The sequence below is a fragment of the Letharia columbiana genome, assembly GCF_014066305.1.
Source record: "Letharia columbiana isolate WasteWater2 chromosome Unknown Sc0000018_s1, whole genome shotgun sequence".
In the NCBI taxonomy this organism is placed as follows: Eukaryota; Fungi; Ascomycota; class Lecanoromycetes; order Lecanorales; family Parmeliaceae; genus Letharia; species Letharia columbiana.
In genome coordinates, this window is record NW_023501059.1 from 392,753 (window position 1) to 415,514 (window position 22,762).

The following is a 22,762-nucleotide window of genomic DNA, read 5'->3' on the forward strand; positions in this document are numbered from 1 at the left end:
AAGATAATAAGACTTAAATAACGATATATAAAAGATATTATAAATCTTATACGTCGAGAGTAGAAGTAGATAATACGTTTACGCTCTTATCTTATCTATAATTTAAAATAATTCTATAAATTTATAAGATAACTTCTTACTTAGATATTTCTACTTTAGATTCTTAATCGCTAATATTATTAAATTATCTATCTTATAGCTTTAAGACTAATACGTTTTATTATAATACTTAAATTAAGTCATAATAGCGCTACGAAGACGCTCTACTATCTTATTTCTTAATACTTATAACTTCTTTACTCTATTATTTATAGCGAGTATCTCCTTCTCGATAAAGTTATTCTCGATCTCTTAATAAATTTTAGAATAATATTCATATATTAGAAAGAATAATATCGTTTCGATAAAGGAATATTAACTATTTATATAAGCGAACTCTACTATTAATAGTTATTTCGTCTAAATATTTTACTTATTATTAGCGAATACGCGTAAAAAGTATTTTAGTATCTAATTTTATCGCTTAGTCTATTTATTAGTTTACGAGTAAAAGGCGATACTTAGATATCGCTTAATTTTAAAATAAAAGTAAATAGCGAACTAGAAGCTACTAATAAATATAGAGTCTCTATTATTAATAATATCGTTTAGTATACTATAGCGATATACTATTTCGAAATAAAATATTTTCGCTAGTTAAGCGATATCGATTATAATAGATATAGAAATATATCTTATTATTTTTATAAATCGATTTATTATAATTAGAATAGTATTATAAATAATATCTTTATACTTACTCGCTAATAAGTTAATAATAAAGTCTATAGAAATTTTCTTTTATAACTTAATAGCGATAGAAAGCGAGCTTAATTTACTATATAGGCGATATCGCGAAGCTTTAATTCGCTAATAAATATTATATATCTTAATATAGTTAATAACTTATTTTAGACTTTTATCTTAATAGTATTTACGAATAAGTAGCTTATATATCTTCGTAGCGCTAAAGTATCTTAATAACGAATTATTATAATATTTACTAATAAGCTCTTTTTTTAAAATCTTATTTCTAGAGATATAAAGGCGACTATTATATCTTAATAATTCCTTAAAATCTAAGATCTATACTTAATTATATACGCGACGCTTAATTATTAACTTATTAATATTAATTCGAAAAGAGTTTATCTAATTATTATAGGCTTATAAATCTCGAATTAATATTTTTATTAGTCTTTAAAATACGTTATAAGTAATCTCTTATACGATCTTAGACTCTCTTCTAGAAATAATTATTTAAATATTAATAATACGAAATATAGGCGCTATAGCCGCTATAAGCTTCTTATTTCTTTATAACTATTTATCGCTAGTTTAAAGTACGAGTTTATTCTATAATATTAATAAAAGTTTAATATTTAACGACGAATTTTTTTTTATAATTAAAGCGTCGCGATAGCGAGTTAATAGAATTTAATTTATTTATTTAATAAAAAATTTTAAAGTTATAAGTAGCTAACTTTAGCGTCTAACGAGCTTATTTAAATTTAATTTCTTTTACTTTATAAAGCTCTTAAGATTATTATAATTCGTTAGAACTTTAATATAAAATATATTATCTTCTAAGTAGTAACGTTATTATTTTATAAATACTACGATAGCGAGTAGCTCTTAATTATAAGTCTTATAGTTTTACTTTATAGAAATTATTTTTCTAGATTAAAATACTATTAATCGTTAATAATTATTCTTATTTAATTATAAAAGTATAGCTTTTATATCGAAGTTAAAAGCGTTAATCTTAATTCTTAAGATATAGCTTTAAATTTAAATTATAGTAACGTAGAAATAGCGCGATTACGAAAGTACTTCGAAGCTATTAAAATATTAGCTTAGTATTAGAGTGTAATCGCTTTAATAGTCTATAGCGGGGGTATAGTAGGCCCTTATAGGGTCAAATAGAGCGTATCGGCCATAAAGCGCGATACCCTCGATTCTTTTAGCCTATAGTCTAGTGATAACCGAACTATTCTTATAACTATATCACGCTGAAATTTCGGGGCTTGGCTAACCTCGGAAAGGCTAGCTATTACGGGGTGTATCCGCTAATTTCGAGGGTTCGCCCTCGTCATATACGGGCCGAAAAACATTTTTCAGAGGGCAAAAAGTTCCAGATTTACCGGGTACCGGCTCCCAGAAGCGGTATAGTTCCGTACCCTGAGGCTTTCGGTAACCGAACCTCGGTACACCAGTACCGAGGCACATACCCCGAAAGGGTCTCTATAACGTATCTTATATCCCATAGGGACCTCTAAGATAAGAAGTCTCGGTATATAAGTACCGAGGCACATACCCTACCCCGAAAGGGTCCCTGTGACGTATCTCATATCCCATAGGGACCTCTGAGGCAAGAAGTCCCGGACAACCGGGCAAGGGTGGCGCACTGCGCCCCAAGTCGGCTCTGCGGGGGCCGCTGATCAGGGCAAAGCCCTCGAATCAGTTCTTTTTAGAGCCGCGAGGACGCGGCCTTAAGGGGGGGGATAGTTGTAAGAGCGTAATCGCTCTAATAGTCTATAGCGGAGGGTATAGCAGGCTCTTATAGGGTTAAATAGGGCGTATCGGTTATAAAGCGCGATACCCTCGATTCTTTTATGCTCTATGGTCCAGTGGTAGCCGAATCATCCTCACACTTAGCGCTATTTATCCACTCTAGCGATCTAGATTTCTTATTATCTTTACTTTCTTTAAGTAAGTTAGTAAATAACGCTACTATACTAGAATAGCTATAGATAAATTATTAATAGAAATTAATAAAGTCTAAAAAGACTTATATATTTTAATAACTTTTTAATTTTAGTTATTTCTTAATAATAGCGATATATTTCTAATCTATCGCGATATCTTCGATAAATATAATAAATCTTAAAAACTTAACTTATTTAATATAGAATTAATACTTCTTTAGATTAATATATAGTTAAAATTAATATAAACGCTTAAGTACTTACTTAATATATCGCTAATACTTCGCTAGATTAATACTATAAATTAGAATATTATTTAAATATATTATATACGTTATATTTATTAAATCTATAAAAGCTCTATTAATATATATTTAAAAAGTTATTAATATATTAGCGAGCTTAAAAGATATAATTAAATATTCGAAGTAATCGTAGCAACTGCGGAACGCTATTTTTTACTTATCGTCTTTTTTAATTCGAATTCGATAATAGATATCTTTAAGATTTAGCTTTATTAAAGACTTTAAACTCGTATAAGCGATTTAGAGTCTCGATAATTAGAGGTAATAAATATCGATTTTTAATAGTTATCGCGTTTAGATTCTAATAATTAATATAAAAATAAAGCCCCTTATTCTTTTTAAAAATGAAAAGAATTAATACTTCGACTAAGAAAGTCGAGTAACGAATTTAATTTTTCTAAAGGGAATTCTTTAGATAGCGCCGTAGCTTCGCTAACTTCGTTTAAGATAGATTATATAAGAGATTATATAGCGGCTTTTTATCGCTCTTAATCTTAATAATATAATCCCTCTACTTAAGCGTAAGTAAGATTTCTACTTTTTTATTAGAAAAAACGTCGTTAAACTCTAGTAACTTCTAAGAGAACTTTAAATTATATCTATTTTCTAATTCGCTATACGCTATTATAGTATATACGATTATAAATATATTTAACTTCTATTTAATAGTTCGAGTAAATTTAATTAATTCTTTAATCTATAATTTACTAGCGTTAATCTTAAATCGCTATTACTTTATCGTTAAATTTAGTAATACTTATAATTAACTTAGCTCGAGTATATTTAATACGATATTAAGATCTTTTTAATTAACGATATAGAAGAGTATATTATACTTTTTACTTTAATCTTAGCTATCTATTAATTAATAATTTAGCTAATACGCGCTATAGTAATATATACTTTAGTCGCTTAGCGCTTTCGATTATAATAAGATAGCGTCGTAAGATTTTAAGTTTTATTAAACTATAAAGTATAAACTTTTATGAAATTAAATTAATATACGCTTTAGTATCGAGTAGAGTAATAAGTTACCTCTATTTATTCTAAAGCTTTATTTACTCCTTTATAAAAATAGAAGAAATTATCTCTATTAATTATTATTCTTATCTCGCTTCTAAGGTGATTACGAGGCCGAATCTTTTTTTATTAATATTACGTCGATATAGGCTATAGATAATTTATCGAGATTTAAATATTTAGATATTTAATAACTCTATTTTTTATAATAAAAATAACTATTCTTCTTATAGTTAGAATTAAAGAATTTAACTTTACGCTTTACGCTATCGTCTTAAGTATATACTACGTAAGCGCCGCCGTTTAGAATTAATTTAGACTTCGAAATTCGATTCTTTAAAGACTTATCCTTAGCGAACCCTTTTAAAGACTTCGAATAGAAATCGCCGTTAAAGCGTACGCGTTTTAAAATCTTTTTCTATATAATAACCTAGATAAGAATTTTTTTCTATTATTTCGATATACTATTAATACTTAGAATCTTATTCTTAAGCTCTAATTTAAGCTTAGCTAAAAAGAAATTAACTTAATACTTCTTAGAAAATAGGATTATATAAGCCTTTAGCTTCTTTAGATAAATCTTAAAAATAGATATCTTCTAATCGAAGTGTTATTTAATCTTCTTTTACTTTTCATATATAAGAAGATAACGATTTATTAAATTCGCTATTAAATTAAGTAGAAACTACTTAAAGAATTTAAAAGTTATATCTTCTAGATTATAAGCTTAGTAATATCTATACTATTAAATATTAGAGTTATCTTCTAAGAATTATATATAATAAATAATTCTTAATTAGTTAATAGTAAAATACTTAAAACTTATAAGAAACTTAATTTCGACTTCGCGGAATTAATATAAATACTCTTCTTTATTAATACTCTTATAAGAATATATTCTTTTAAGACGAAGTATTTTCGCTTTAATTAATATATCTATTAGAGGCGCGATAGTAATCGACGTAGATAGACTCTCGCTAGTTATAGACGATAAGCTAGCGTTATAAAGCTCGCGATTATAAATCTCTAATATAGTTAATTTATATTCTTATTTTAGACGACGATTTTCGACCCTAGCGATTATAAGACGTTCTTTCACAGTAAGATTATTTATTAATAAGAAATTCTCGAACTTATTATCGACGCTATAGCGACTCTCGATATTATTTTTATTTTCTACTATATAATTTAAAAGTAATTTTAATATCGTAATAATAATAAGTCTTTTTCTTTAAAAGATAGAGAGATTAGAATTATAAAGATATAGTTTATTAGCGATTAGCTAGCGAATATAGACTATAAAAGATATAATATTATTATAGAATTTAATAGTATATTTAATAGTAGAATTAATCTCTAAGAAATATTAAAACTTCGAGATATACGAAGTAGATTTATATTCGCTAAGTTTTTAGAAATATACGAGATACGTTATTAAAATTAAATTCTAAAAGAAATTCTAACGTAGTATATGCGATATCGGCGCCTTAACGTAAGTAGCGTTAAGACCTATAACGTATTAGATCTAATAAATACTTAACTAAAATCTAAGTTATTATTCTCGATATAATAGCTTATAAAGCGATTAATATACTTTTAAAAGAGAAGAGAAAGAGAGAAAAGTTAAAGCTTACGAAGGCGGAGGAGATAACTAATATATTTACGAATATAAGAATTATAAGTAAAAGTAATAATTAAAAGAGTTATAAGATATATAATAAGATATATAGATTAATATATTATATCGAGTATTCGAAATTAACTTTAGAGTAATATTATGAGATAATAAGAGATACGAAGTAAAAGCGTATTAAGAACGAGATTACTATAGCGATTACGTTTTTTTTTTAAATACTAGACGATATAAAGTCTAGAGACTTATAAATACTAGACGATATAAATATTAGAACGATATAGAGCTTAAAGAGCTTGCGAATACTAGACGATGTAAATATTAGAACGATATAAGATCTAAAGAGCCTATAACGCTATAGAGGCGATAAGATATTTATATAGTTATATATTTTTTATTAATAAGCTAATACGCTTAGCTATAGAGACGTATTAAAATTATTAAAATTCTTAGTCCTTAAGCTTCTCAGCCTTCTTAGTCATCTTATTAAATTAGTTATCTAAATTTATTCTATATATAAAATCTTATTCTAAAGTACTCATCTGCAAATCTAAAAAGTTTCTATAAAATTTAAAATTGCTAATCGCGCGTATATCGCGGAAATTATAAAATCCGTCGAATTAGTAAATCTAATTAGAATCTATTTAAATTCCGTCGATTTAATAACTATCTTAATCTTTTTTATTAGTTCTATTAATTTAATAGTAATACGTATAAAAAAAGAAAAGTTCTAATAATCGATATTATAATAATAAGATTTTATAATAATAAGTATTAACGCTAACTTAAATTTAACTATAAAATTAGACGATTTAATAAAATTAGTCGCGTAGATAATACTTTAATATAGCGTATAATAATACGTATATTAATAATAATATATATTAATATTATATATATATAGAATAGTATTTAAAGTATATTAGAGTATATTATATAAAAATTTTAAAGTTATTAAAAATTTTTAAAGTTATTAAACTAATAGAATTAGCGAAAAGAATTTAAATATAGATAAAGTTTACTAAATAGACTAAATCGTATTAAATCGTACTTATAATATAAACTCGACGAAAATCGTATAAAAATTCACTTTTTAGATTTATAAATGCTTTTAAAGTAATTAATTTATTCTTCTTAAATATTTTAATAGACTTAACGCGCTTAACTCTCGAATATAGAAGTTATATTTATTTCGACGATATTAATTAAATTCTTCTAAGAATATCGTCTTACTTCTTATTAGTTTATTTAATAGTTTATTATTCTATCGCGTAGTCTCTAATAGCTATCTTAACTATCGATATTATTCTTATCTATATAACTAATAATTAAATTATTTCGTTAGTATTTATCTTTACTCTTTTATTATAGATTACTCGCTCTCGCTAGCTAATAACCTTTTTCGTCTTCTTATCCGCTTATTTATTATCGTCGATATCGATATACGTTAAAATCTAGTATAATTCTATTACTATTTCGAGATATCTTAGCGAATTAATAATCTATATTATCTATATTACTCGTATTATTTAAAAGTAAGTTATCTCGCTTAATAGCGCCGAAAGAGTTAACTAATTAAACTACGATTTTCGCGAAAAACTAAGTAGTTTAATTAATTAACTCTCTTAGCGCTATTAAGTAAGATAACTTACTTCTAAATAATACGAGTATATAAATCTATCTTAAGTACTTACTCGAGTCTTCGATAGTCTATATCTACAAATCTGAAAAGTTTCTACAAAATTTGAAATTGCTAATCGCGCGTTTATCGCGAAAATTATAAAATTCGTCGAATTAGTAAATCTGATTAGAATCTATCTAAATTCCGCCGATTTAATAACTATCTTAATCTTTTCTATTAGTTCTATTAATTTAGTAGTAATATATAAGTAAAGGCCCATGAATTAAATTCATGGAGTTGAATTTTTCTAAGTCAAATGGAGTTGGATTTTTCCAAGTCAAATGGAATTTTAGCCCTAGCCCTAAGTCAAATCGAACTCTAATCGCTTGCTGTGCGTTTTTGACCTACTTCCACCACTACGAAATTGATTTAATCTATGTAGTATACAGGTATATATATGCGGAGAGAGGCGCGCTAAGGCCTAATTAGGAAGGTATAATAATTGCCTTAAAAAAAAGAGAAAGGCCATATCCTTATGGTAAGAAGTATCGAAATATCGGAAAGAAATGGAGACAACGTGCCAATTAGTGGTGTGAATCCTATAATATCTCCTGCCGCAGTGAAATTTTTCGAATAATGAAATAGCTGTAGACATCGGACGGTTTTAATTCGTCCAAATATGCATCGTTTCGGAGTGATGATTTGATGTGGAACCGTGGAGAGCATATGACGTGGGATCTTGGAGAGCTGAGCCGTGTTCTTGGTGCTGGGGGCCTTGTTGCCGCTTGGTTTCTCCGCAGTGTTCTCCGCATTTGCCTGTTGTAGTTCCTCCTCTTACTCCTTAATGTAGTGGGGATGACAGGCTAAGTTGCAGTGGTGTTCTCCGCTTACTAAGTGATAATTTGATGTGGAACCGTGGAGAGCATATGACGTGGGATCTTGGAGAGCTGAGCTGTGTTCTTGGTGCTGGGGGCCTTGTTGCCGCTTGGTTTCTCCGCAGTGTTCTCCATAGTGTTCTCCGCAGTGTTCTCCGCATTTGCCTGTTGTAGTTCCTCCTCTTACTCCTTAATGTAGTGGGGATGATAGGCTAAGTTGCAGTGGTGTTCTCCGCTTACTGAGTGATGATTTGATGTGGAATCGTGGAGAGTATATGACGTGGGATCTTGGAGAGCTGAGCCGTGTTCTTGGTGCTGGGGGCCTTGTTGCCGCTTGGTTTCTCCGCAGTGTTCTCCGCATTTACCTGTTGTAGTTCCTCCTCTTACTTCTTAATGCAGTGGGGATGATAGGCTAAGTTGCAGTAGTGTTCTCCGCTTGCTGAGTGATGATTTGATATGGAACCGTGGAGAGCATATGACGTGGGATCTTGGAGAGCTGAGCCGTGTTCTTGGTGCTGGGGGCCTTGTTGCCGCTTGGTTTCTCCGTAGTGTTCTCCGCATTCGCATTGGTGTGAGACCGTGGAGAGTAGGCCTGTTGTATCACTGCTGCTGATGACTGTCTCCGCAGTGTTCTCCGCATTCGCCTGTTGTAGATCCTCCTCTTGTTTAACTGAGTGCGAGGGTACCGAGGGTAAATGTGTTCATATTGGTGGAATTGGTAGAATTGGTAGAATTGGTAGAATTAATAGAATTGATAGAATTGGTAGAATTGGTAGAATAGTGAAAGAAGAATGGTTACACAAATAGGTGGAAGGATTATTATCCGATCCCGGACGCGTTTGGTGTGACTACAATATTTGAATATTAGTTTAACCCACCTACCGCTGGCTTAAGAAGGGGAGGACGTATCCGTTCGGGCTCTTTTTGAGGGCTTTCCAACGCGTTTATGAGCAGTAGTAGGTAGCTGTTAAGCTCGCTTGCGGCCTCGATTGCCAGCAGTAGCGGATTCGCCGAGGGGTGGCCTAGGGGCGTCAGTAAGGGGCTCTAATTGGGCGAGGGGTACCGAAGACGATTGTGTTCATATTGGTGGAATTGGTAGAATTAATAGAATTGATAGAATGGTGGAAGAAGAATAACAAACAGGTGGAAGGATTATTATCCGATCCCGGACGCGTCTGGTGTGACTACCATGACTACCATATTTGAATATCCATTTAATCCACCAATAGTAGGCCAAACTTCATAATTTTTACAGCGTTAGAAAGCGCAAAGCGAGCTCTACAATTTGAGGAATTATGAAGTAACTATATGTATCGCAAGCTGAGTACTTCAAAGTGTAAAACTTCTACATACAAATTTTTGATGAGGGAGCTCGGGAGGGCTACCGGGCTGACTCAGCCGGTCTAACCAAAGAGCGTAGCGAACCCGAATTGATAATTGGCTGCACATACAAATTCAAGGTTTTCAAGCTCAGCCCTACCTTATTCTTTTATATATACTGATATAAAAAAAGAAAAGTTCTAATAATCGACGTTACGACGATAAGATTTTACGATAACGAGTATTAACGCTAACTTAAATTTAACTATAGAATTAAACGATTTAATAAAATTAATCGCGTAAGTAATACTCTAATATAGCGTATAATAATACGTATATTAATAATAATATATATTAATACTATATATATATAGAATAGTACTTAAAGTATATTAGAGTATATTACGTAAAAATTTTAAAGTTATTAAAAATTTTTTAAAGTTACTAAACTAATAAAACTAGTAAAAAGAATTAAATATAGATAAAGTTTACTTAATAGATTAAATCGTACTTATAATACGAACTCGGCGAAAATCGTATAAAAATTTACTTTTCAGATTTGTAGATATAAATCGATATTTAATTATTCGTATTTACTATAATTTTACTAAGTTATAACCTTATTTAGTATATAACTATTATCGTTAGAGCTTAAAGAATATTATATAGCTTTATCGAGTATATTATATATTAGTCGCTTAAGTCTAAATAGATATTAAAAATAAAATTAATATCTAATAATATAGTTAATACTCTTATCTTTTTATTAATCTCGCTATTATCTATATATATTATTATATATTTCTTATTAATTAATCTTTTAGCTAGTTCTTTAGCGACTTTCTTAGTCTTATAAATTAGTATATATAATAGAATAAGATAGAACTAAATTAGAAAACCTTGAATTTATATATATAGTTAATTATTAATTCGTTAGATCTACGCTTTTTAATTAGATACCACGAGTAAATAAATTAGCGTTCGCAATTATTAAAAATCTATAAAAATCTATATATAGAAGTCTTCCCCTCTGAAATAACCAGCTTTCTACGAATGCTATTACTTTATAATTTCGTAAATTATAGAGCTTAATATACGCTTTCTAACGCTATAAAAATAATAAAGTTTAGTCTACTATTAGTAAATTAAACTAATATTTAAATATTATAGTTATATTAAACGCGTTCGAAATCGAATAATAATCCTTTTATCTATTTATATAATTATTATTCTTTTATTATTCTATTAATTCTATTAATTCTATTAATTCTATTAATTTCATTAATATAAATATAATCGTCTTCGATACCCCTCGCCCAATTAGAGCTCCTTACTGACGCCTCTAGATCATCCCTCGACGAATTCGCTACTACTAGCAATCGAGGCCGTAAGCGAGTTCAACAGCTACCTACTACTACTTATAAACGCGTCGAAAAACTCTTAAAAAGAGCTTAAACGGATACGTCCTCCTCTATATACTTCTTTCAAGCTAGCGGTAGGTGGATTAAACTAATATTTAAATATTATAGTTATATCAAACGCGTTCGGAATCGAATAATAATCCTTTCACCTATTTATATAATTATTCTTCTTTTACTATTCTACTAATTCTACCAATTCTATCAATATAAACACATTTACTCTCGATACCCTCGCACTTAGTTAAATAAGAGAAGGATCTACAACAGGCGAATATGGAGAATACTACGGAGAATATTATGGAGACAGTCATCAGCAGCAGTAACACAATAGGCCTACTCTCTACGATCTTACATCAATCCACTTAGCCAGTGCGAGAGAAGTCACTATAGCAGGCGAATACGGAGAACATTGCGGAGAAATCAAGCGACAACAAGGCCCCCAGCACCAAGAACAGGCTCAGCTCTCCAAGATCCCACGTTATATCAGTCATCCACTCAGTCAGCCACTCAGCTAGCCACTCAGTCTGATACTCTCTCTACAAGAGGAGGAGCAAGAGAAGGAACTACAACAGGCAAATGCGGAGAACACTGCGGAGAAACCAAGCGGCAATAAGGCCACCATCGTCAAGAACACGGCTCAGCTCTCCAAGATCCCACGTCATATCAGTCATCCACTCAGTCAGCCACTCAGCTAGCCACTCAGTCTAATACTCTATAAGAGAAGGAGTAAGAGGAGGAACTACAACAGGCAAATGCGGAGAACACTGCGGAGAAACCAAGCGGCAACAAGGCCACCATCGTCAAGAACACGGCTCAACTCTCCAAGATCCCACGTCATATCAGTCATCCACTCAGTCAGCCACTCAGCTAGCCACTCAGTCTGATACTCTACAAGAGGAGGAGCAAGAGAAGGAACTACAACAGGCAAATGCGGAGAACACTGCGGAGAAACCAAGCGGCAACAAGGCCACCATCGTCAAGAACACGGCTCAGCTCTCCAAGATCCCACGTCATATCAGTCATCCACTCAGTCAGCCACTCAGCTAGCCACTCAGTCTAATACTCTATAAGAGGAGGAGTAAGAGGAGGAACTACAACAGGCAAATGCGGAGAACACTGCGGAGAAACCAAGCGGCAACAAGGCCACCATCGTCAAGAACACGGCTCAGCTCTCCAAGATCCCACGTCATATCAGTCATCCACTTAGTCAGCCACTCAGCTAGCCACTCAGTCTGATACTCTATAAGAAGAGGAGCAAGAGAAGGAACTACAACAGGCAAATGCGGAGAACACTGCGGAGAAACCAAGCGGCAACAAGGCTACCATCGTCAAAAACACAGCTCAGCTCTCCAAGATCCCACGTCATATACTCTCCACGGTTCCACATCAAATCATCACTCAGCAAGCGGAGAACACCACTGCAACTTGGCCTATTATCCCCACTGCATTAAGAAGCAAGAGGAGGAACTACAATAACGTCACAAGAGGAGGATCTACTGCGACGATCATAGTCAATTAGACCTCTATAGGAGAAACATCGAACGATACATATTTAGACGAATTGAAACCATCCGATATCTTACTCTAACAGCTATTTTATTATTCGAAAGATTTCACTACGGCAGGAGATAATATGGGATTCACACCACTAATTAGTATATTATCTCTATTTCTTTCCAATATTTCGATACTTCTTACCATAAGAACATGACCTTTCTCTATTTTTTATAGGCAATTATTACGGATCAATCCTCTACACTTAATATACCTTTCTAATTAGGCCTTAGCGCGCCTCTCTTCACACATATATACCTATATACTATATAAATTAAATCAATTTTATAGTGATAAAAGTAGGTTAAAAACGCACAGTAAGCGATTAGAGTTCGATTTAACTTAGGGCTAGGGCTAAAATTCGATTTAACTTAGAAAAATCCAACTTCATTTAACTTAGAAAAATGAAAAATCCAACTCCATGAATTTAATTCATAGGCCTTTACTTGTTATTGTTTTAAAAGACTCTTAGTTAAGAGCGACGCTGAAAGGGCGTAATTTCTTAATCTTATTGATGTCGTCGTATCATTCTTCGAATCTATTAATATATCGCTTCAATAGACTTAGTTTTCTATTCTTCTTAGATTTTCTTTTAAACTTCTATCGCTCGAATTATAGCTTAATAATCTCGCTATATACTAGACTAATAGCGATTTATAAGATAGCTTTCGAGGTAATTTTATTTAGCTATTATTTAATTAATAAGAGATATACTTCTATATCGAGTACTGAAATAAATATAATCTTAAATACTTTAATTATCTTTCTCTCTATCTAAGATTAAATTCTTTATAGCGATACGAGATAAGTTTTATTATAGTCGATAGTATCTTCGGGCTAGTATTATATTAAATAGTAGTATATTATTTATAAGATAATTACTATCTAATAGAGCTATCTCATACTCTTATAATTATTACCTTACATCGATTCGATAATTCCTCGTCAGTACACCGATGCTTTTAATAGTCTTAGATCGAATCTCCTTATTATAGTAGTTTTATAGAAGTTTAAAGTCGATTTCGACTTCTAGATAGCGAATAAATCGTCTCGCCTTAATGTATTATCTCTCGTTAAGTTATAGAAAATAGTCTATATCTATAAATCTGAAAAGTTTCTTTTCGTATAATTTTTATCGGGTCCGTATTATAAGTATAATTTAATTTATTTAATAGACTTTATCTATATTTAATTCTTTTCGTCGATTTAATAACTATTTTAATTCTTTCCGCTAGTTCTATTAATTTAATAACTTTAAAAAATTTTAGTAACTTTAAAAATTTTACGTAATATACTCTAATATACTCTAAGTATTATTCTATATATATATAATATTAATATATATTATTATTAATATACGTATTATTATACGCTATATTAAAGTATTATCTATATAACTAATTTTATTAAATTATCTAATTCTATAGCCAAATTTAAGTTAGCGTTAATACTTATCGCTATAGAATCTTATCATCGCAATATCGATTATTAGAACTTTTCTTTTTTTATACGTATTACTATTAAACTAATAGAACTAGCGGAAAAGATTAAGATAGTTACTAAACCGGCGGAATTTAGACGGATTCTAATTAGATTTACTAAACCGGCAGAATTTAGGCGGATTCTAATTAGATTTGCTGATCCGGCGGATTTTGTGATTTCCGTGACAAACGCGCGATCAGCAATTTCAAATTTTGCAGGAACTTTTCAGATTTGCAGATGTAAGCTGAACGCAAGAGTGACAGATACATCGTGTCTGGAGAACAAACTCAGATTGATCTAACCTAATGGCGTATGGTGCATGATATCTATCCGTTATCGATTGCCCAGCCAATCGACTGCCCTTGTCCATCCAAGCCATCTTCAACTCAACATCTCACAACCGCCAAGTACCAGGCCACTGACGCTAACATTTTGAGATCAATAACAATAGCAGTGTAGTAACATGGAGCTCAGCTACAGAGCAAAGACGTCTCTTTGATGCCTATACGGCTGGTGCAACTGTCCATTACCTGGACACTCATGTTGTTGACAGAATTTTGGCTCCCAGATCCGATGGAAATCGTTTCCTCAAGGGCACTCCACTGCTGCTACTGTGCATTATGCTTCTCCAGCAGCACGATTCTTGGTGCTCGTGACACATGGTCCATCCAAGCAACAATAAGGTGGGCAGTCACCGAGTGAGCCCTAGAAACCGCTTTCGAAGCAAGGCTGGTCCACCTCAGGGGCGAGAAAAGGGTGCAAGATCCTCTTGGATGTCTTCAGTGTACTTTGAACTCTCCTAGCCTCTCCGATGGGTTGCATCATCATGACTTCTGGCCATCCATGTCCATGCTCTGAATGCCCATTTTCTCCTTGTACCTCCATCAATTCCCTGTTCCATCTCTTGACCAATTCTCTTTGTCTAGCTTTACTTCACCATTGTCATGCCCTTCTTGTACCCCTTCATCGTCCGCCATCAAGGCGGCTTTGGCAGCATCTGGCACGAATTCCGGTGTTATGGGGTAGGGGATGGTTGTGAGTAGACTGTTGAAAGCTGAGACCACTCTTAGAGGCTTGTTTGACAGTTCCGAGATAGCAGAAGAAACTTTGTTGAGGTGTAGAGGGTGCATGCGGAGCTCTTGTGCCGTCGGCTCTGATACGCGCTAAGATTCCGTGATTGAGAGGCTCGTTTCGCAATTCAGAGATAGCTGAAAAAGCTTTGTTGATGTGCAGAAGGCGAATACGGCGCTCCTGTGCCGTCGGCTCTGATCCGCTTTAAAGATTCCGTGATTGAGAGGCTCGTTTCGCAATTCAGAGATAGCAGAAAAAGCTTTGTTGATGTGCAGGAGGAGAATGCGGAGCTCTTGTGCCGTCGGCTCTGATACGCGCTAAGATTCCGTGATTGAGAGGCTCGTTTCGCAATTCAGAGATAGCTGAAAAAGCTTTGTTGATGTGCAGAAGGCGAATGCGGCGCTCCTGTGCCGTCGGCTCTGATCCGCGCGAAATATTTCGTGACTGGAAGAGCCGTCGAGGTTACCAGCTTGCCGCTTAGAGGTTGGGTAGATGTTCTATCTCATTACTGCTCGTTGCTGGCTTGTTCACTATGCTAAGGTCAGTCGGAATTCTTTTCACACCTCAGCACCATCATAGGGCTGGTATGTCTGCCCAAGAAACACGTACATTTGATGGCTTGATGCCTGCGTATTTTACCGGTTGTACGTGGAGACTGTATGCAAATGATCGACTCGAGAGCTTTGTTCATGGGCTTGACTCCATTGTTTGGCGTACTCGCAAGGCTGTAGTGTCAGGTAGACTGCTGTTGATGAGGTCAGCTTCCAAGAACTCGTACGGTAAGAATGGGAGCAAGACTCACACTCTGGCAGCTTCCATAGGCACGAGTCCACTCTCTTCTGCAGTCGACCTGCTGTATCAGCTAGGGTATGCATACACACAAGCCCGTTGAAGACTCGAGTAGGTACCACTCAACGAATCCTTAGCCAGAAACTTTTCGCCTAGGACTGGTTCGAATTGCTAGACTTGGCGCCTCCGTCGCATAAGATGCCATCTTTTGTGAGTAGGTGTCGTTGATTTGATGACACTGAATCTTCTGAACTCAACAAGGTAACTGGGGTTGTGCCAAAGTGATGGAAACTGATGAGGCAGACTTTCCAAATTTGTGGGAATGTTGACCAAATTAGTGGCTCGGCAAGGCTATGTCAGGAGGAGTTCCCGGACGGAAGCCAATTTGTATTTATATGTAAGATTACACCTCCTGGTGCCTCTCTATCTATTCATGTGTATTTACAAAGTATAATAAGGCTTTATTGAGGCTAGAGCAACAACAATCATATCTCAATGTATAGTGTTTCCCTAAAACTCTCTCATGCTTGAGCCGCGAGAGCCAGGATACGAATCCGTCAAGCATTATTGACAAGCCAAGTGTATCAAGCAACCAGAATCAAATGAAGGTCATGTGCCTTAACAACGATCATCCATCAGGACGAGACATCTGTGCCAAGGTTACTAAGATAGTCAAGCGATGAGATTAAACGAAGGTGAGATGTTTTAGCAAGTATTATCCATCAAGGCTAGATGTGTTTGCAAAAGTAGGCCATCATTAGCCAAGCCCCGCAGGCTAAACAACTTTGATGTGGTTGTGTCGAAAGGAGAGATAATTCGGGTGGGAGAAGCGGTTTATATACTCACAAATGCAGACGCTAGTTGCCTTCATTTCTGCGTGCAGGATTCATTGCTGCATGCGAAATTCATGATTCCTATGTCCAGTGAATTGTTCAGCGTGAATGACGGTTACATTCAGTCCGTCTACACCTGTGAATGCCGTTAAGCTTGTTCAGAGATTCAAGACAGCAGAAATGATTACCCCACAGCTCTCTGGTGTTACTCTCAAATGCTTTTCAAATCAGCGGCTGTAAGCAAAGGAGGCTCGTCACAGACTGAGGCTCAAGAATGTGATAGGCTTCATTTTCCTGGACGCAGTGAATTCCAAGGCCGTAACTTGAAAATCCCATTTTCTTCTGCCACTCTAAAGGGCGCAGAACCTTTAGCTTGTACAGGATCATGCTACAGAGAGTGCCAGGGGGGTCCCATAGCCATAGCAAATATCCAGTGAAACCGTTCCCTCCGTACCTTTCTACCATTGTAGAGCCAGTGATACTCCCCTTCTGAGGCCACACAGCCAGTAGCTTGAACCGTTTGATCAAAGGACTACTGCAGCTCTGTATTAGGTGGGTCCAGGATCATGTCCAGCCACCCATCCAACACGACGCTGGACATTGGATCTTCCTCTCGATCCGGATCAGCTGAAACATAGAGTCTACTGAACCTCAAGGACCATTCCTATTTGCATATACTTCTGTGCGGAGCGCCAATAAGTCAACCCCTATAGAGAAAAGATTCTGTACAGAATGATGTAGCGCTTCGACATTTGCGGTAAACGTTCAGGGAATAACTCAGCTGTGCTGCGAAAACAAACTTTGTGTATACAAGATACTCAGCAACCTTCAGAGACGGAGACTTTAGGGGATGAGCGATGGTCCTCGAGATAATATGGAAGCAGAAGGTGTCGGAAGGTGGTGTGAAAGTTTTTTGTTATCGATCAGAACAAGAATGGCTGTGAAGCCGACTGAATAGCAGGGTGGCTAACCCTGCAACGCTGAGAGCATATCCCAACACTCTCCTCTGCTCTAAGCTTTGCTGCCACTCAATTGGCGTGAGATTGCAACTTCCCTTGATGGAAAAGACCTCGCTGCTGCCATGTTGACTCCCCCTAAAACGGAGAATCAAGCCAAATGCCATAGGAAATCTGACTCCCCCTCGAAACAGGGATCAAAGGTCAACCCTAAGCCAAAAACCATCGTCACAGCGCTATCGAAACCACACGATGTTACCCGCTCTGTTGTTGCCACGCCATAGAGCTGTTGATATCGGCATGACCCGCGTCCCCGTCACGGGTCGCCCTCGTGACGTTACCCTACAGCTGTCGAACACAACATCGCCTGCTCTGAAACGCCGTGTCGGAGTCGACAGTACCGTCGTCGACTACTCCGTTGCCGTTGAAGATTCCCACTCCCCTTGAGATACGGGAAACCAAGGCCGCTTGGCCTGACATTGTGTTCTGACTCCTCACATGAGAAATCGAGGCCACCGGCCTGACGTTGGTTTTTTTGACTCCCCTTGACACACGGGAAATCAAGGCCACTGAGGCTGACATTGTTGATCTCGACAGTACTGTCGTCAATTCCATTGCCGTTGCGGGGCGTAAAAGTACACTCGTTGCCTCGTTACCGTTGTGAGGCTGATAGAACCATCGTCAGCCCCGATAGCCATTCCGTCCTAGAATAACTTGATACCTACCGTTGTAGCTGAATCACTTGAAGAATGCCACTGTAGCAAGCTCGCTTGCTGACATGATTATTGAGGAGTTCGAATCGTAGTCGTCTTGACTGCCTTGTAGTAGGCTTACCGTGTTATCTTGACTTGATTTGTTGAGTATCGTAGATTTTTATGCACTTGTAACGATTCGAATAGAACACTATGACTTAGCGTAGTCACAAACGGAACGAACAAGAAGATTACAGCGATAACAGTGCTGACCCCGGGCCCATGACTTGTTGGAACGTGGTGTGAAAATTGTTGTTCTCAATAAGAAGAAAAAAATTGGCCGTGAAGCCTACGAAATAGTAGGTGGCTAACCCTACAAGCCCGGGAGCATATTCCAACAGAAGGAGACGTGATTGAACATCTGTCTCAACAAACTGATCATCTTCTCCATACCCCTCGAAGGGCCATCCAGACAAGAACATCGCCCGTGTACCGACACCTGGCCAGCGAGCTTCCGGACCAAATAGGAGCCTGCGACACTCCATTCCAAGTCTGGTATTTATTCCCAGATATCCCACCCGCTAGCCAGAACACCCAAGTTGCCAGGATCTGGCACACGATGCTCCATTCCAAGTATCGACGCTCTAGTGATAGAGCCGGCAGACATCGTAGGAACTAGGCCAGGTTAAGACGCGAAACAATTTTCAGAAGGAGCTCGGTCCGTATGCTAGGTAATTCGGAGAGTGCCCACCTATGAAATTGAGAAGGTGATTTTTCAAATCCTACGAGGAAAGCAATAGACACGAATGTCACAAATGCAAAGGTATTGAAACACGCAAACACAGCCTTTCTTGTTCGTACCAACAACGACTTCACGCCTTCCCAGCACGTAAAGTAGCCATCTACACCCCACCCTACATCGACACAGGCACCCCAACACCTACTCCAAATCATCCTTACAACAGGGGACAGCCCGCGGTGAGCTGTCCGCAGAAGAATGACCGCAAAGCCGGAAACCTGGGATAACACAAAGCATCAAGGACCCATGCCTTGAACCGGACCGAACATCTCCACCAAGTCATGCCACTCTCCCGAAAACAGTCTACAATCCAAGACGAACACCAGATACCCTCACCACCCCCCCAACACCCCCACCTTCCTCGTTCCGCATCATCTCCGTCTCAGTCATCTAGGACAGCGTGGACATTCACATCGACCGGATGAGAGCCCGCAGAAAGCATCGTCTCCGGTCCTCTCCGCCCTCTGGACCACATCCCCGACGACCGCAACTACTGGGGAGAGGTCCGGGTTTATGGCGGGGAAAGATGGCACGGTCAGTACCCTAACGGGGCAGGCTCTAAAGGGTATTTGGGGGTTGATCAAGAGCCGTGATCAAGTCCGCCTGCAAAGGAAGGGGTATAGGGCTCGAGGAGCCATTTGGGGACTCCTGATATGTGCATTGAGGAGTTTCTTTTCGGAGACTGGGACATGTTCAAGGAGTGTAGTAATTATGGTTTACGTAGAGCGCAGTTGTGACAGGCAGAGTAATTGATGGAAGCAGTAACCCGGCAGTGGCAGAACATCTCAGACGATGACGCCAGCTTCTGGAGGCAGCGTAGCCGTGAATATGTCGTCTGCAAGACTTCACACCAATGGCGTGACTTTCAGAGTGATCCCATCTTTTGGCCTCAGAACTAGCCTCCACATTTTCCAATTCTCGGGATCATCCAACGTGTCATCCATCTCAAACCTAAACGCACTCAACAAGCAACACAGTAGCGCCTTCATCTCTGTCTCAGCAAACTTCTTCCCTATGCATCCTCTCGGACCGCTAAGGAACGCTAAATATGCGTTCGCTGTGAACGTCGCTGGTAAATGGTCCCATCTGTCTGGATCGAACACATCTGCCGTTTCTCCCCAGTATTCCGGGGCTCGGTGGATGGCGTTGATGGGAACGTAGACGGTTGTCCCAGCAGGGATACGATAGCCGCGGAATTGATCCTCGGCAATGTTCGCCCGCCTGGTGAAAGGAATGGGTGGGATATACCTAAGACTCTCGCGGCAAACGTTGTTGAGGTAAGGTAGACGATCTTCGTCGATTTTGGAAAGCCAAGATTCGTCTTCACGGCTGTCGGAGAAGAGGAACGGCATGTATTCTTGAATTTCCCTCCGCAATTTTTCTTGCGTGGAAGGATACTTTGAGAGCAGAAGCAGGGTCCAGGCCATTCCAGACCCTGTGGTCTCGTGACCGGCGCCGATGAAGGTCATCACTTGATCTCTCATGTTTTCGAACGTCATTTTGCCCTGCATTCTACCATTCGCCGTCGAATTAGCACGCATAATTAGGGACAGGATGTCTTTTTCGCGGGAAGGTGTTTCGGCAATCTGTTTGGACTGCTTGTCTCGGATGATTTCGGACGCAATGCTGATAACCGTGCCGCGGGCTGCTGCAAGTGTGTGGTTTGCTTGAACAGGCAAGTATAACGCTAAGGGCGTTACGGATAGAAGTGCGAAGAACAGTCGCCCGCCATTGTCAAAGTTGAAGATTTGTTTGTATGCCTTTCTCATCGGCGTCTCGGGGTGGGTCAGTGAATCGAAATTGTTTCCCAATCCAGCTTCTCCGATGATATCGAGCGTTGTTCGATTCGACCATTCAAGGACCTCGATGGACTTGGTCCTGACGTTTTCCTTTCTCAGCTCGGCTCGCCAAAGTCGGGACAGCAGCAATGCTTTACGCCAGAAGATTGGTGTGAGCGATTTGATTGACGAGATCGAAAATGCTGGCGCAAGCACTTTTCGTTGCTGAACGTGGGCATCCCCCTCGACTGCTAGGAGTCCGTCACCTAGCATATATGCAAGATTGGCTTTGGTGATCGGTGGTTTCTGCCACCTATATGGGTTCCTGATGAAGATCTGTTTCAGCGCTTCGTCATCGATGACCGAGAGCCTAGCGGCGCCGAAGGGCAGAAACCATCGTACGATTGGGCCGTGTTGCTTGTGCCAGCGCCGCGCAGGGATACCGGCTTCCTCTGTCAGGAACGAATGAGTCTGACCCCATAGCGGAAATCCGGGGACGGTGGGCACCGAGCGAAGTGGTGAGATGTAGAATGGGAATATCCAAGACTGATAGATGATGTAGTAGGACGGTACGAAAACGAAGAACGTGTATAGCCATGCAGAAAGGCGTGTGAGGGATGAGAGCGTTGCAATGAAGGAGGCAATCACCAAGGTGAGAAATAGCAGAGACGGAAATCCCAACTCGTATGCCATCATGAAAGCACTCTCAGAAAATGGATTTCGGCCAAGGTTGCAGTCGACTTGGAAGTTGGGACAGGTCTTCTTTGACGAGCTGGTGGTGTCTTAACCCTTTAATTAGTCCTTGAAATCCGTATCGCATCTTGATTGTCCTGCCCTTGCCACATTTGAGTATACTTTATCCGGAAAAGGGTGCGTCGGGCCTAGGCATCTATCTCTGCTGTCTGGAAGCTTCGGTCTAAGAAGGATGTGTCGGGTTGTTTGAAGAGGAGTTGCACGGACCTTGCTCCTGGACCAGACTGTTCGATCGTGACCCAGCCATTCCATGAGTTCACACGCCAAAAGTTCCAAGACGGAGAAGAATACCACATCTGGAAAAGGAGTTTCGGCAAATGTAAGACAGGCAAGCCTGGACTTTGGGCCTTTTGCTCTGTTGAGAAAGACGGGATCAACATTTCGAAAAGGCGTTCTTGGTTGGAAACTAGGATATCAGAACTACCTATGTTGCGAACAATCACCTAGGAAAATAACATGTCTCGGATAGGTAAGAAACAAGAGTAGGCTGTTGATGCTCGCTAAAAACACACTAGGGTTGATGTCTAAAGTACCTTAGTCAGATTCCAGGGTTCCCGGAGCTAAGGTAGGCTAAAACATCAAAGCGCCGCTACGCTAGAAGCGCCGCTATGAAGTAATGCGAAAGTAAAACGGCATACTTTACATTACCCCGTAGCGGCGTCTAGCTCATAAACGGTACAAACCGCGTATACGCAGATCCAAGCCCGAATGCCAAAAGAAGCAGTCTATGTCAATGCGGGCGGTCAATGCGAAGATGATCTGGACCCCATGCGGCCAGCATTGTAAATCAACAGGTACCAGATCTGAACTACCATGGAACGGCTTTGGCGGGCGGCCACAATCTCGGAGAATTACAACAATCCGAATCCATAATTAGGTTCTGCTCGAGAGGGGAAGGCAGGTTGTGGAGGATCCGTGTCCCATGCTACAAATGCTTGCCGCCTTAACTGGGCCAGTTGTTCGACTGTACTAGGTTGGGTTGACACTTTCGATGAAGCTCTGCTCCTTATAATCGGAGGCGGGGAGGGGGGAGGGATAAGCGTACAAGAAGGGCCAAGAATCTACATTGCTTGCAGTCGACATTACATTTCCCCTTTCTCCCATACTCTTCTA

General features: G+C 37.7%; 3 protein-coding genes across 3 annotated transcripts; 1 reads left to right on the forward strand and 2 right to left on the reverse strand.

The window, feature by feature from the left end:
- Positions 1-11,215: 11,215 nt before the first annotated feature.
- Positions 11,216-12,461, forward strand: HO173_006245 (uncharacterized protein; the record flags this gene model as incomplete). Its single annotated transcript, XM_037308156.1, has 6 exons — positions 11,216-11,261; positions 11,309-11,440; positions 11,486-11,620; positions 11,667-11,972; positions 12,026-12,148; positions 12,190-12,461. The coding sequence occupies 6 exons, from the start codon at positions 11,216-11,218 to the stop codon at positions 12,459-12,461; spliced, it is 1,014 nt and encodes a 337-aa protein (XP_037164930.1).
- Positions 12,462-14,862: 2,401 nt separating this feature from the next.
- Positions 14,863-15,108, reverse strand: HO173_006246 (uncharacterized protein; the record flags this gene model as incomplete). Its single annotated transcript, XM_037308157.1, has 1 exon — positions 14,863-15,108. One exon carries the CDS (start codon positions 15,106-15,108, stop codon positions 14,863-14,865), a length of 246 nt encoding a protein of 81 aa, XP_037164931.1.
- A 4,855-nt stretch (positions 15,109-19,963) lies between these two features.
- On the reverse strand, positions 19,964-21,589 carry HO173_006247 (uncharacterized protein; the record flags this gene model as incomplete). The annotated part of the gene is made up of 1 exon (XM_037308158.1): positions 19,964-21,589. One exon carries the CDS (start codon positions 21,587-21,589, stop codon positions 19,964-19,966), a length of 1,626 nt encoding a protein of 541 aa, XP_037164932.1.
- Positions 21,590-22,762: the final 1,173 nt, after the last annotated feature.